Here is a 13,481-nt window from a genome sequence, read left to right as displayed (position 1 = left end):
CCATGGATCGATCCTCCACTGCAACGTGGTGATTTGCAGGGTTTGCAGCTCGTCTGCAATTCGCTGGAGGTGTCCCATTGTTCCACAGCCTTTGCACACATAGTTTTTGAAGCGGCATTGATGGGCTCGATGATCACCTCTGCAGTGCCAACAAGGTGTTAACTGCCTCGCATTAATGTTTGATGACGGACTCTGGGTCATCTGAGGTCGTGCAGCTGCAGGCGTGTACGTTCAGCCATATGCATTCCTGCCTGAAAACAATGTTACTTTGTGTACAGTACTTGCCAAAACCTCTTTATGCTGCGAAATTTGTTTGGTGTTTTAGCTGGTGGACATAAATGCTTGAGCTACCGTTATGGCTTTGCTCAGGCTCGGTGTTTCAACAGTCAATAGTTTGCGAAGGATAACCTCATGGCCAATGCCAAGCACAAAAAAGTCTCTTAGCATTTGTTCAAGGAATCCATCGAATTTGCAATGTCCTGCAAGGTGCCTTAGTTCGGCGACATAGCTCGCCACTTCCTGGCCTTCACACCGTTGATGTGTAAAATCGATACCTTGCCATCAGAACGCTTTCCTTCGGATTTAGGTGCTCCCGGACCAGCGTACACAGTTCTTCATACGATTTGGTTGTTGGTTTCACCGGAGCTAGAAGATTCTTCATGGGACCATAGGTTGTTGCCCCACAGACGGTGAGGAGGATCGCCCTTCGTTTGACAGTGTTCGCATCCCCTTCCAGCTCGTTGGCCAAGAAATATTGGTCGAGTCGCTCCACGAAGGCCTCCCAATCGTCCCCTTCTGAGAATTTCTCCAGGATACCGCCAGTTCTCTGCATTTTTGCGTGATTGTTCGTTACCTCGTCACCAGTTGTTATGTTCATAATAAAGTAATATAACTGAGTACTGTAGACATGAGTAAGTGTGATCTTAGCATCTTTACTCAAACTCCAGTGTGTTGGTACAGCATGGGAGGCCTGCTTATATACAGTGCTCCCAAGGGATGCTGGGATCCCTTGGGACTCCAACAGGTATGCCCTCTGGTGGCGGTATAATACAGGTTACATAGGGTTGCATACATAACAGACACTGTCAACCATGAGGGATTATGGACGTTCTCCTCAGATTCGGCTGCCCTCAAATGTTTGTCACCATCCTCCGCTAAACATCCGTAAGACAAAGGTCCTCTACCAACCTGCCCCCACCATACAGCACTGTCCACCCCCCAGGTTATCAAAATCCACGACGAGGCCTTGCTCAATGTGGACCATTTTCCATACCTTAGGAGCCTATTGTCAACAAGGGCAGACATTGACGACGAGGTACAACACTGCCTTCAGTGTGCCGATGGAGCATTTGGTCTCCTGAGGAAGAGCGTGTTTGAAGCCCAGGACCTCAAACCCGGCACCAAGCTACAGAGCAGTAGTGATACCCGCCCTCCTATATGGCTCAGAGACATGGACTGGAGAAACACTGGAGAAGTACGACCAACGTTGCCTCTGCAAGATCCTACAAATCCATTGGCAGGATAGGCGCACCAATATCCGTGTTCTCATTCAGGCCAACATTCCCAGCATCGAAGCATTGACCATGCTCAAATCAGCTCCGCTGGACGGGCCACATCGTCCACATGCCTGACATGAACCTCCAAAAACAAGCGCTCTACTCGGAGCTCCGACACGGCAAGCGAGCCTCAGGTGGGCAGAGGAAATGCTTCAAGGACACCATCAGAGCCCCCTTGAAAAAGTGCAACATCCCCATCGACACCTGGGAATCCCTGGCCCAAGACCGCTCAAAGTGGAGGAAAAGCATCCGGGAAGGCGCTGAACACCTCAAGTCTCTTCGCCAAGAACAAGCTGAAGCCAAGCGTCGACAGCGGAAGGAGCTCGCGGCAACCCGGGCTCTCCAACCACCCTTTCCTTCAACCACCGTCTGTCCCACCTGTGACAGAGACTGCAGGTCCCGCAATGGACTCTTCAGTCACCTGTGGACTCATCTTTAGTGTGGAAGCAAGTTGTCCTCGACTCCGGGGGACTGTCTAAGAAGAAGATTAAAGTCGTGCTCTATAATACTTTTTAAGGTGAAGGGTGAAGAAGATGAGCTTTCTATTTGTTGGTATTTTTTGTTTGTTTTTAGTCAAAAAGTGTGCTTTTACTTTAGATGCAACATGCGAAATTTGAGAAATGATGCGTGAGAAAATGTTTATTTCTTAATGGCCATCACTAGTGACAGAAGCCTATATAGAATTTCATAGAATATAGAGCACAGAAACAGGCCTTTGGGCCCAACCAGTCCGTGCTAGCATCTGTGCTCCACGCGAGCCTCCTCCCATCCTTCCTCATTTAACTCTTATCAGCACTGATATACACAAGGGGGTCGAAATTGCCCCCCTCCTTAAGATCCATTTAATGGAGCGGATAGGCTTCACCGATCGGGGGGGCAGACGGATTGGCTGACACTTCATATATTACCTCTGGCCAGGAGCGGCGGGAACGGGCTTCTGCGCCGCTCGTGCTGCCGCCCATCGGGCACACACCGACCCCACACTGACCAGCGGCGACCCCCTTTCCATCCCGTGCGTAAAATTGCCCCACGGGAGCGCCGCCAGTTGGTGCCACTGACAGCTTTCCCCTGCTGGCGTCTCCATTTTATTTTAATTGGTGGCCGACTCCGTGGTCGGCCCCATAATGGTGGCCACGGTTTCGGCCGGACCGCCAAAAGGCAGCCCGGCACCCCCTCTTGGGGACTAGGACACTGGCCCAGCTGAAACCCACCCTGGTGGCCCAGTGAGCCAAACTAAACTCCATGCAGAGCTCGCTGCAGCAGGGGAGGGACATTTTGGCGCTGATGACTCGGAGCGACGGCTGACTTGCTCCACTGGCACTTCCGCCCCACTGACGACCCAACATCCGCCCCGAACGAAAAAAACCCAAGACTGAATATTGGTTGATCCTCCGCCCCATGAATTGGGGCGGAGAAAAATCTTCAAGAATGGTAGGTGCGCCTACTCTTAGCCGGTGGGCAATTTTGGCTCCAAGGTGTTTAATTAAATTGCAAACTAAATTAAAATAAAATCTGATTTATATCCGGGAAAAACAGGTTTTCCTGCCCCGAGTCCTCGTGGATTTTCAGTACTCTTCAGTGGACAATAGTAAGATTCTGTGTAACCACCGCTGATGCCACAGTGACTGGCTGCTGGGAGTGCAGCAACTCGGTGGAGTGGGGCTAATCCTGCCAATTCTGCAAAGTAGTGACACAAGGCCTGTCCAAATGACATCAGAAGCTGAGATAGAAACCAGCAGGCCTCTGGGTCTGGAGCTCTACCATTTGAGCTGCTGGGAAAAGAAACACTTTTTAAATGTCTAATTTTAACCGTTAAACTGTTTAATAAACAAATACTGAGATTTTATGCTTCTTAGTTGATGTATAATATTTTCACTACAATTAACTAACGTGACCCTAAAGTCATACAAATAATTGCTTAGATCGCAGCTAAAATATTACATCTATGCAGAGGATACAGAAGAGATTTACTAAGATGATCACAGGGAAAGGAGAGACTAAATTGACAAGTTAACATTTCAGGCATGAGTTCTGATGAAGGGTAATGCTGAAACATTAGCTTGATCCTTCTCGCCACAGATGCTTTGCCCGACTTGCTGAGTTTTCCCAGCATTTTGTCTTTTTGTTCTGATCCTATACGAGTTTTCTTTTTAGCTTAACTGTATAGATTCTCATATATTTACACTGAAGTTCACAATGACTTACAAGCCGATGGTGGGGTTGGGGTCAGGGGAAATTAAGGCTGACTTGGTCCCTGAAATTTGAATTTGAAAGTAGAATTGAGGCATTATTGTAATACTGCAGGAACCCTGCACTGTCGTTAGATGTTGGGTTGGAACAATGTATGGAGGTCGGGGGTGGGGTGGACAGCTCTGGAGACCAAATGGGGCATGAAATACTGGAGGAGACTGCCCTGGGGATTGATCAGGGTATAGGACACTGGAGGGAAAGGTGTGTTACTCACTGCTCAGCTGTGCACAAGAAGTGGAAATCCATCAGCCAATTTTTTAAAAAATCTCATGGATTGTTTTTCACACCAGTAGTTACTGTTTTGCTATCGACATAATGAATTTGGATAGTCTTCAAAACCCAATGTAGTCGGTGCAGGTGTGCTGAAGAGACCACATTTAGAACGAATCTGAAAAATACTGTTGACTGCTACAGGTGAAAACAAATGTGTTTTTAAGATAATAAAAGGAAGTCCTTGGATAAATCAAATTGAGGAACAGATGCTTGATCAGTGCTACAAAGCATGTGTGATAACAGGCTTGCACTGGCATGGTGTGCTCTCCTTCAGTAACTAAGCAGCTGTTCCACGGTTCCAGCACTAGGGCAAGCACAACCACAGTACACGTTGCATATGCTCTTGTCGGGGCACCTCCAGCCTGTCAGGGCTACATTTTCATGCACAAATGGGTTTTCATTTTCATTTTCTAGAACAATATTCTCTGAAATCAGTACGGACAAATCAGTACAGAGTGAAAATCTGTTTTTCTTAACCCTAACCTCAGCTCAGTTCAGCGTCCTCTTCCCTGCCCACCCCCTCCCCCCCCAGGTACCTTCTCAGCAAGTACTTGATTGTGTTGTGTGTGTGTGCATGTCTGTCTCTAACTGTATTTCTCTTGCACACATACCTTGAACCATATTCTGCAAGTTGGACTAAAAGTTTTCTTGACCATTTGTTGTGTATCTGTAAAGCATGCACACCCATGTTCTGCCACCAGGGAGCGCATCCCCTGAAGTCCCAAGGGATCCCAGCATCCCTTGGGAGCACTGTATATAAGCCAGCCCCTTAGCCCTGTTCCTCACTCTGGAGTGTCTTAATAAAGACTGAGGTCACTGTTACTTTAACCTCCCTGTGTGCAGTCTCATCTGTGTTAGGAACACAATACCATTAATGATAGTAGCTCAGAATATTTCTCTCGTGTTCCCTTGATCACTCATGCATTTATTCAGTGAGTAGATAGCACAAGCTAAGAAGATGCCAGGTTTGATCACTAGTCTGTGCTCAGTTCATTAATTTCAACTGGAAAGGTGGTAGAAGGGATAGTATAATTAATCTCAATCCCATTATATTGAGGAGTGAAACATTGGCTGGGATTCCCACTCCTGATTACTATACAGTAATCCCTGCTGAAAGTGCACGTTTGTGGATGCTAAGTGAGGACAGGATTGGATTAGACCATGATACTCCTTCAGTCGAATAGCCTGTGGACACTACCAAAGTTTGACAACAATAATAGCCACTTGGGTGATTTATTGGAAGAGTTCTCTACATGGCGTCAAAGTCTTCAGAAGAGGAGAAAATTACTGAAGAAAACAAATATTCAAGTTCCCTCCCAAAGCAAATTCTGAAATAATGTCCAATTTGATGAAAGTTATCTGTTTTCTTCATATGTAAGTACATGCGGGAGCAGAATGCAGTGAAGTTTTATCTGGTTTTCATTATGCTGTTTGTTTTTCCCACAGTTAATACAGCTGATACTCAGTCACCTGACAGTGCCAGATCTTTGCCAGTTGGCACAGACCTGCAAATTGCTGCACCAACATTGCTATGATCCTCTTCAGTATGTCCAGCTCAGTCTACAGCCTTACTGGGCAGGCCTGGACGATGTTGCTCTGGAGCACCTACAGTCACGCTGTGCTCTTGTGCAGTGGTTAAATCTGTCTTGGACTGGGAATAGGGGATCTATCTCCACGCAAGGATTCAGCAGGTCAGTGTTAATGTAATTCCTGAATAAAATCCATTTACGGCGGGCGCCAGGTGTGTTGAACATCCCAGTGTGTCATTAGTGATCAGGCACCATGAATAATATGGTCTTGGTGCAACAGCCTGTGGTCATTGAGTTGGCCTAATCCGATGATGCAAGGCAGCTCATTTAAATATGTTTGTGACGTTCTTAGCCTATCGATGACACACGGGGAATAGCGTGTATCATTAGTTATTGAAGGGCTGCTGGCTGTTCTTGGAGCATGTTTCTTCAACAGAAAATCAGCTTAGGGGACAACGGCCCCTTAAGCCTTTAGAGATCAAATAAGTGAAGCAGAGGAAGGAGATTTGCCCCTATTGGAAAGAGAAGGCCACCCAGGAGAAAGAAGTGTGTGTGTGTTTTTTAAGCTGGCCTCCCCTAAAGCACCTATTCCACACGGAGACTGGGCCTCTAGAGCACCGCTAAGCCAGTGCAGCTGCACTATGGGGAGCACCCCTGATTAATTAGCCTTGAAAAGCCTGGTGCACAGTTTGTATGCTGGTTCCCAATGCACTTCACAGTGCTCCAGCACATAGGCATTCAGAGGGTAATGGGCCTCAGCTCTCCGTGCCTGATATCACAAGGTTCAGGTGCCTCAAGAGATGAGACATTTCTTGTCAGGTCATCAGCCTTCACGAGTTGCCTTTCGTTAAGTATATAAAGTGAACCCTTTATTTAAAAGCCTGATTGTATGTGGTTCTTATTTTAGGAACTCTTTCTCAGTAAAACAATTATTTTTCTTTTGCAGTGCCTCGGACACTGACGCTGCTTTACTTACTTTTTGAAAGGGGTGATGAATATTGTGTCTATTTGAGTACTAAATATATTTGAAATTGTAGAATTTTGTTTGGCATCTCCCTTTTTTAAATTCATTTTCCCTTTATTTTTAACTTAGGATATGAAATCCCTTTTGATTCCTATAAATAGGCCTTACCAGGCCACATACTCCTTGTGATGATGGGGTCGATGGGAAGACCTGCCCCGAGATGTCCACCAAAGTCGCGGCCATGCTGGCTGTTAGAACTCAGCCAGTTTTGTACTTTTCTAATGTGCTACTGTAAAGGGAATCACCAGCACAATCCCTAGTAACTCCATTCTATAGTGCACTATGTTGGAATATGTTGTGTTACCAGGCTAACTCTGATTGTTTCTAAATATTTTTAATTAACAGCTCTTCGCTTCCTCCTTATTTCAAAGTGCACAAACCATGATTACAGAGCGTGGAAGTAAGCCATTCTCTAACATAGCATAAAAACAGGAATTATTCAAACAAGGATTAACAAATTGCAATTTAAGGGGAATTGGGGAACAAATGTTTGACCAAATATCAGCTTCTAATTTCCTGCAACAAACATTTAGTAATATCGTTGTAATGTGTTGCTTTTCAAAATTTTCAATAGTGGCTTTCTTTCCCTTCTTTCAAATGTAACTAAACCCGTCAAGTAGTGTGTCTTTTCTCACCATTTTGCTGGTATTCGAATGTTTGCCTTGAATGTTATTTTAGAAGTCTTGCCAAAATATAAACCAATTTTTTAATACTTTTTTATTATCTTACGTTATATTTTGCAGATCATTTTAACTGTTCTTGTTTGTGCTGTTAACTTTTACTGAATGACGGTGAAATAAGTCGGAGCCAATGTTTCTTCATAGTCATTTGTTTATTTTTCTTTTAAATAAAGTGGCGTTGTGCATTTTGCCTTCCATGTTATCTTGAAATAAAAACAGGTAATGCCAAAAATGCACAATAGGTCAGTCAGCATATGAAAGTAAAAGATTGGATAACATTGCTGGTAGGACCATTCGTCACCAACATGGTATTTGCTTATGCACAATTGTTTTATTTCATATATGAACTGAATTTTCTAATTGACAGGTTAGATCATTTTTAAAAATGATAAGGTACCAGTTTACCTACTGGATAAATAATTCTGCAAGCAGTAACCCATTTTCAGATCTGTTCCATATATTAATTCAGAACTTTGCACCTTTTCATTTCCAGTGTAACATCTGCTGTTTTTCTATAGCTTAGTCCTGACGTTGCCTCTTTATGTGATGCATAGCGCATACGCTCACAGCTTGACGCCTACTACTTTGACAGGATTTAACCCTATGATTGCTGTGCTTCCTGTGCAGATTCATGCAAGTGTGTGGATTTGAGCTGGTGCGTCTGGAGTTGGCCTGCTGCCACTTCCTGAATGAAACTTGCCTCGAGGTTATTGCTCAGATGTGCCCAAACCTCCAGGAGCTGAACCTTTCATCCTGTGATAAACTAAACGCTCAGGCTTTCTGCCATATTGCTAAGATCTCAGGTCTCCGACGTCTGGTCGTTTACCGCACAAAAATCGAGGTAGGAACTCCTGTGGTGATTGGCACTGACAGAGAATTGCTTAACGCTACTTGTGTATTTTTTTAAATAAAAGAAGTGCTTGCCTTAGAAATTGTACACCCAATACAGCACAATCTATTTCTAAAAGGTTTTACAAACAGTCTTGTTTGAGTGGTTCCATTGCTTTTTGATTTTATTTTCTGTTTGATTTAAGGCTGTGAGTAGTCATACTTGGTTTGAGCTGTGGACTTGCCCCTACTATTGCAGCTCCTCTGGAATTTGGACTGATCCTGCCAATTTTACCTGACTTCTTGGGATTTAGATGTGTCATTGGTAATAATCAAGTATAAATAAGTACTTCAAACATGCTCATTACATGTTCTATTTTTATCATGAGAGTGGAGAAAAGTAATTGAGGTTGTGTTTACACTGCTTCGGATCTGAGCTGCAGTGAGTGGTCTGCAGTGTGGCAGTGATATTACTGCCTGCTTGTGAATCTGCATTCTCACTATAAAGAGGGAGCTCTGTGCATGCAGATACATTCTAAAAGTTTTAAGAGCATGGGCAGTAGAGTCCAAGCTTAAAAACATTTTACAAAAGAACTCTTAGGGGCCAAAATTGCCCCTCACCCCCCCTCCCCCCGACGAAAAAGTGGTGCACTCACCGGTTGTGTAGTTTTTTCTCTGCCCCAATAGATGGGGCGGACACTCGGCCAATATTCAGCTGTATGTTTATTTTTTTTGCTCGGGGTGGTGTTGCTGTCGGCTGCGGGGCGGAAGTGCCCTTGGATCGGAGAGGCTGTCGCTGTGGACTTGCCCCTACTATTGCAGCTCCTCTGGAATCTAGACTGATTCTGCCAATTTTACCTGACTTCTTGGGATTTAAATGTGCCATTGGTAATAGTCAAATATAAATAAGTACTTCAAACATGCTCATTATATGTTCTATTTTTATCATGAGAGTGGAGAAAAGTAATTGAGGTGTTTACACTGCTTCGGGTCTGAGCTGCAGTGAGTGGTCTGCAGTGTGGCAGTGATATTGCTGCCTGGTTGTGAATCTGCACTCTCACTATAAATAGGGAGCTTAGTGCATCCAGATAAATTCGAGTTGTCAGCGCCGTGCTGACGCATCATAACGTCCCTCCCCTTCAGTTAAAGGGGAGGACCGCTGCGAACTCTGCATGGGGTTTAGTTAGGTCCACTAGGCCACCAGGGAGGATTTCGGCCAGGCCAGCAGCCCGGCACCCAAGAGGGGGTACCGGGCTGCCTGTTGGTGGCCTGACCGAACCCTGCAGGGGCAAGCTGTCAGTGACACTGACCGGTGGCCACTCCGCCCCCGTGAGGATCGGAAAGGGGGTCACCGCCGGTTGGAAGGGGGTTGGCGCGTGCCCGACGGGCGGCGTGGAAACCCGTTTTCGCTGCTCCTGGCCCGGGGGCAATATAGGACAGGTCAGCCCATCCGTTTGCCCCCGGTCAGTAAGGCCTATCCACTCCAGAGCTTAAGGAGGAGGGCAATTCCAGCCCCTTATAGTTTATAAAGTGTACCAAAGTTCTAACAGATCTCAGCACTTTTTTAACCTAACTTGACATTACATTACAGTTGTCTTCTAGGTAGTATCAAGCCAAATCATGGAGGACATCCTCTGTCGCAGTCTGATTCCGCAGCATCACATAAGTGTATAAATACCTTTAGCTGTGAAAAAAAATGAAGCTATTGTTATAAAAAGGAAAAACCATAAAGGCTGTATACATATTTTTATCCATCTGTTCTTCCACATTACCCAACCTTCCCCCATTCAAAGTATAATTAATATTTTTATTTTTAGCAAAATGTCTCATACTTACTGACACTTTTTTTTGCCCAATCCACCATCTTATTGATACCCTCTTGCAGCTTTCTTTTGTCCTCAGAATTATTTACTATGCCTCCTATTTTAGTATCATCTGTAGATTTGGAAACCACTCCCTCTCGGATTATAAATCATTGATGTGCTCATGAACAGAAGCTTTCCCAGGACAAAAGCCTATGGGACACCGCTACCCACTTCCAACCACTCTGAGAACAGTCCTTACCTCCCACTCCCACTCCCACTCTCCGTTTTCCCCTTGCATCCAGCTTTTAATCCAATTTGCTACTCGTCCCCTAATTCCACACCCCTTAATTCTCTTCAGTGGTCTCCTGTGTGGTACCTTTTCAGAGGGATTCTGACAGCCCGTGTACACCACATTCACTACATTTCCTCCATTTACCGTAACTGTCACCTCATCAAAGAACTTTACTAAGTTTGTCAAGTTCATTGTGCTGAAGTTTCCCCAGGAGTTGTTCCTTTTTTTTGGAGCGACTTGATTTTTCTGGAGTATCTTTTTAGTTGCAATTCTGGCCATTTAATTTGCACCAGTGTAAGTGAATTAGTTAGGTTTTCTTTTAGTTCAGTTTTTTTTTTCAAAAGAGGGCATTCCCAGCCGCTTACCCCTGTTTTAGGCGTTTGGCCAGCAAATAGTTGCTCCAAACTAACTTAGGCCAGCGTATGTTGCCACTTCTGTCCGCACAGAAAAACCTTACCTGGAGTGAAGGAATCGGCGCAAGTAACTACATTTAAAGCACCACCAAGCATCAAAACAAGCACAAAAAGTAATAAGCAATTAATTAACAAATAAAAAATCAAAGGACCCCTGCACCTAAAGCACCAAGACCAAAGTAATAAGCAATCAATCAATCAATAACAAATAAAAAATAGAAGTCCTACCAAAACACGGCCCAGGAAGGTAGCGGGCCGCCGATGAGGGAGACCATTCAGCCAGGGCTAGGAGGGGGTGGGGGGGATGGCGGAGCAAGAGGAAAGGGGGGAGAGAGGAGGAGGGGGAAGGGAGGGAAGGTGGAAGTACCCTCTTGATCAAATGGTACAAATCCTCTGGAAGGTCTGGAGCCAGCCCCTTGGACTTCAGTATCCTGAGGATCTTGTTCGCCCGAGATACGGTGCACGCTCCCTCCGCTTAGGCGCATCCGCTTACTGGGGTTCCTGCGCGACGCAGTTACTCCGGTCCTCGCTCACAGAGGGCCTGGCTTCACGTTTGGGGCACTGATCTTGGAGGGCTTTGGTGATGACCGCTTGCTGATGAAAATGGTCCACAAACCCCTTCAGAGTCCTGTAAGAGTTTGGCACGTCTAGACTGATGTCCGGCATGGCATCAAACACCCGCATGAATCCCGGTTCATCTGGTTGAGAGTTACAAACCCAGACCCCCAGAAACTCTTCTGGAGTTTTATAATCAGGTCAGAGTTTGAAATCTGGCCTGTATTCCAAACTGATGTCACCTCCCCAACGATGGCCCGAAAAGTCACCCCGAGACCCATTGTACCAAAGCAAGCATACAGCCGTGGTTATATCCCACTGCCAACCTGGGACCCCCCTCCCCCCGCCTGTGACCCCACGCCTGTAGTTCCGACTGGCCCCTCTTGTGACCAGTGCACTGCACCCACAACCAGAAAATGTGGTCTTCATATTCCCTATCCTCCCTTGCCACCCTACTCCACACTGTTACTTCCACCCCAAAGGAAAGAAAAAAAGAAAAGGAGTCAGAGATAGATGCAGAAAAGAAGATAAAATCAGACAGAGGCAGAAGAAAGGGAGATGGGGAAACAGAAGAAGAAAAGGGCAGAGAAACAGCAGCATGAGGATGACATAAACAGTTATAAACTGACCTATTGTGACCAACGCCGCAGGCAATTTAGCAATAAAGTTGTAAGAGTCTCTCATTCCGATGTCACACTTCAAAGTGTCAAAGATATTTTAAAAGTGAAAAAAGGATGCAATTTCAAGTTGTTTTTCCTGACTTAGAGCCAGAAATTTCATTTTTAAATTTCTTTTAAAGCACGTTCTAATCTGCAAACATTCCTCATCAAACAAATATTGTACTCTGAGGGCTGGGTGAGTTTTCTTCTCATCCCTTTCAGGAAGGGTTGCAGATGGTATGTTTTGGCTCAGTCTGGGGAGAGGATGGAGCCATTGGTTCAGGGACGGTTTCCCTCTCTGTTGGGATGTGGGGAGAAGTAAATAAATGTCAGAATCAGTTCTCGGGGAGAGTGAGGGCGGCGGTGTTATTTCTGAGGGCAGGGGAGCGGGACCCGAATTGTTTTTCAGTGAGGTGAGCGAACAAAGTTGGTTGTCAGGGGAAGTGGTTAGGAATTGTTTGTCAGTTGGGGGGTGAGTACTAACTGCCTTTCAATAGGTGGGTTTGAATTGCTTCTCAGTGGGGGTGGGGCGATGAGTCCTGACTGGCGCCTCATGGGATGGGAAGGGAGTCGCTTGTCCGTGTGGAGTGGGGAGATAGATCCTGAATTGCTTCCTAGTGGGGGAAGGGGTTATTTACAAATTGCTTTTAAAAAGTGTGGGAGTTTGAAATGCTTCTCAATAGGTGGAGGGGCAGAATTGCTTCTCTGAGAAGGGAGGGAAAGGGTTATCCATTCTCAGGAGCAAGCTGTTTGTTTTTTGGGTCTCCAAGGTTCCTTCTCAGTGGCTATGTGGAATTTCCAGTGTGCTTCTCAGTTGTTGGGAGAGTCCTGCATTGCTTCGGGGGGAGGGGGGGATGCTGGCTTTGTTCAGGCCTGAAGTCCAAAGTGTTGCAAGGCACAGGTTACAGATTTAATGCCTGAATGGGAATTTTAACCTGTCATCTCAAGGGAGGGACGGCCGATTTGGAGTTCACTGTGGCGACTGTCAGGACTATTCCCATAATGAGTCAACTGTTGGAAGCTCCTCACAATAAGGCTTGTTGCTACTGAAGTGCAATGATGGGGACGGGAGATGCTCACCTGGAAGTGAAATTTTTTCAGAGCAGGCAGAATGGTGTTGAGAATCTTGAGATAAAGAAGAAAGTTTGAAGAAAGTTTTTAAGTGCTGTTGCAGGGAGGTGCCAATCGCCTGCAATTAAATCCAGGTCACCTTGGAGCCATTTCAGCATGGGCCCACTGCTGGCTCCTTTTAATTTAAAGTTACTGTACTTAATTTGAGTGATCTAATTCAGATGTTTTGCACTAAATTCCCACTTTGCTGTGTTGTTCACATTTTAATTACTCAATTTGTTTTAAGCACAAAAAACAACTTTGAATTATTGGGAGCAGACTGTACTTGGCATATCACTGCAAGTATCAATCTGCCCACTTTGTACCTTTTAACAATACTAGTCGATCTCTCCTGATATTTCACAAAGGACGTTAAGACCAAGGGCAGTGTTCAAGTAAGAGAGCTTAGAGGGCTGAGGGGATAATTGGACCAAAGCAGGGAAAGAGGTGGAGGAGAAGGGAGAGGGAAAAGAAGGAGGAAGAGGGAAGGAAAGGGGAATGGAAGAG

At 45.5% G+C, this 13,481-nt stretch overlaps 1 protein-coding gene across 3 annotated transcripts in view; it reads left to right on the top strand.

The window, feature by feature from the left end:
* Positions 1–13,481, top strand: part of fbxl4 (F-box and leucine-rich repeat protein 4) — a 157,331-nt gene that overhangs the window by 100,071 nt on the left and 43,779 nt on the right. For all 3 annotated transcript variants that reach the window (XM_070885407.1, XM_070885410.1, XM_070885406.1), the window contains exons 4-5: positions 5,526–5,770; positions 7,940–8,153. In XM_070885407.1, coding sequence (XP_070741508.1) covers positions 5,526–5,770; positions 7,940–8,153 — 459 coding nt within the window. The remainder of the gene's footprint in view (positions 1–5,525; positions 5,771–7,939; positions 8,154–13,481) is intronic.

This window comes from Pristiophorus japonicus, chromosome 7, assembly GCF_044704955.1.
Source record: "Pristiophorus japonicus isolate sPriJap1 chromosome 7, sPriJap1.hap1, whole genome shotgun sequence".
NCBI lineage: Eukaryota > Metazoa > Chordata > Chondrichthyes > Pristiophoridae > Pristiophorus > Pristiophorus japonicus.
This window is presented reverse-complemented; position numbering and strand designations above follow the sequence as displayed.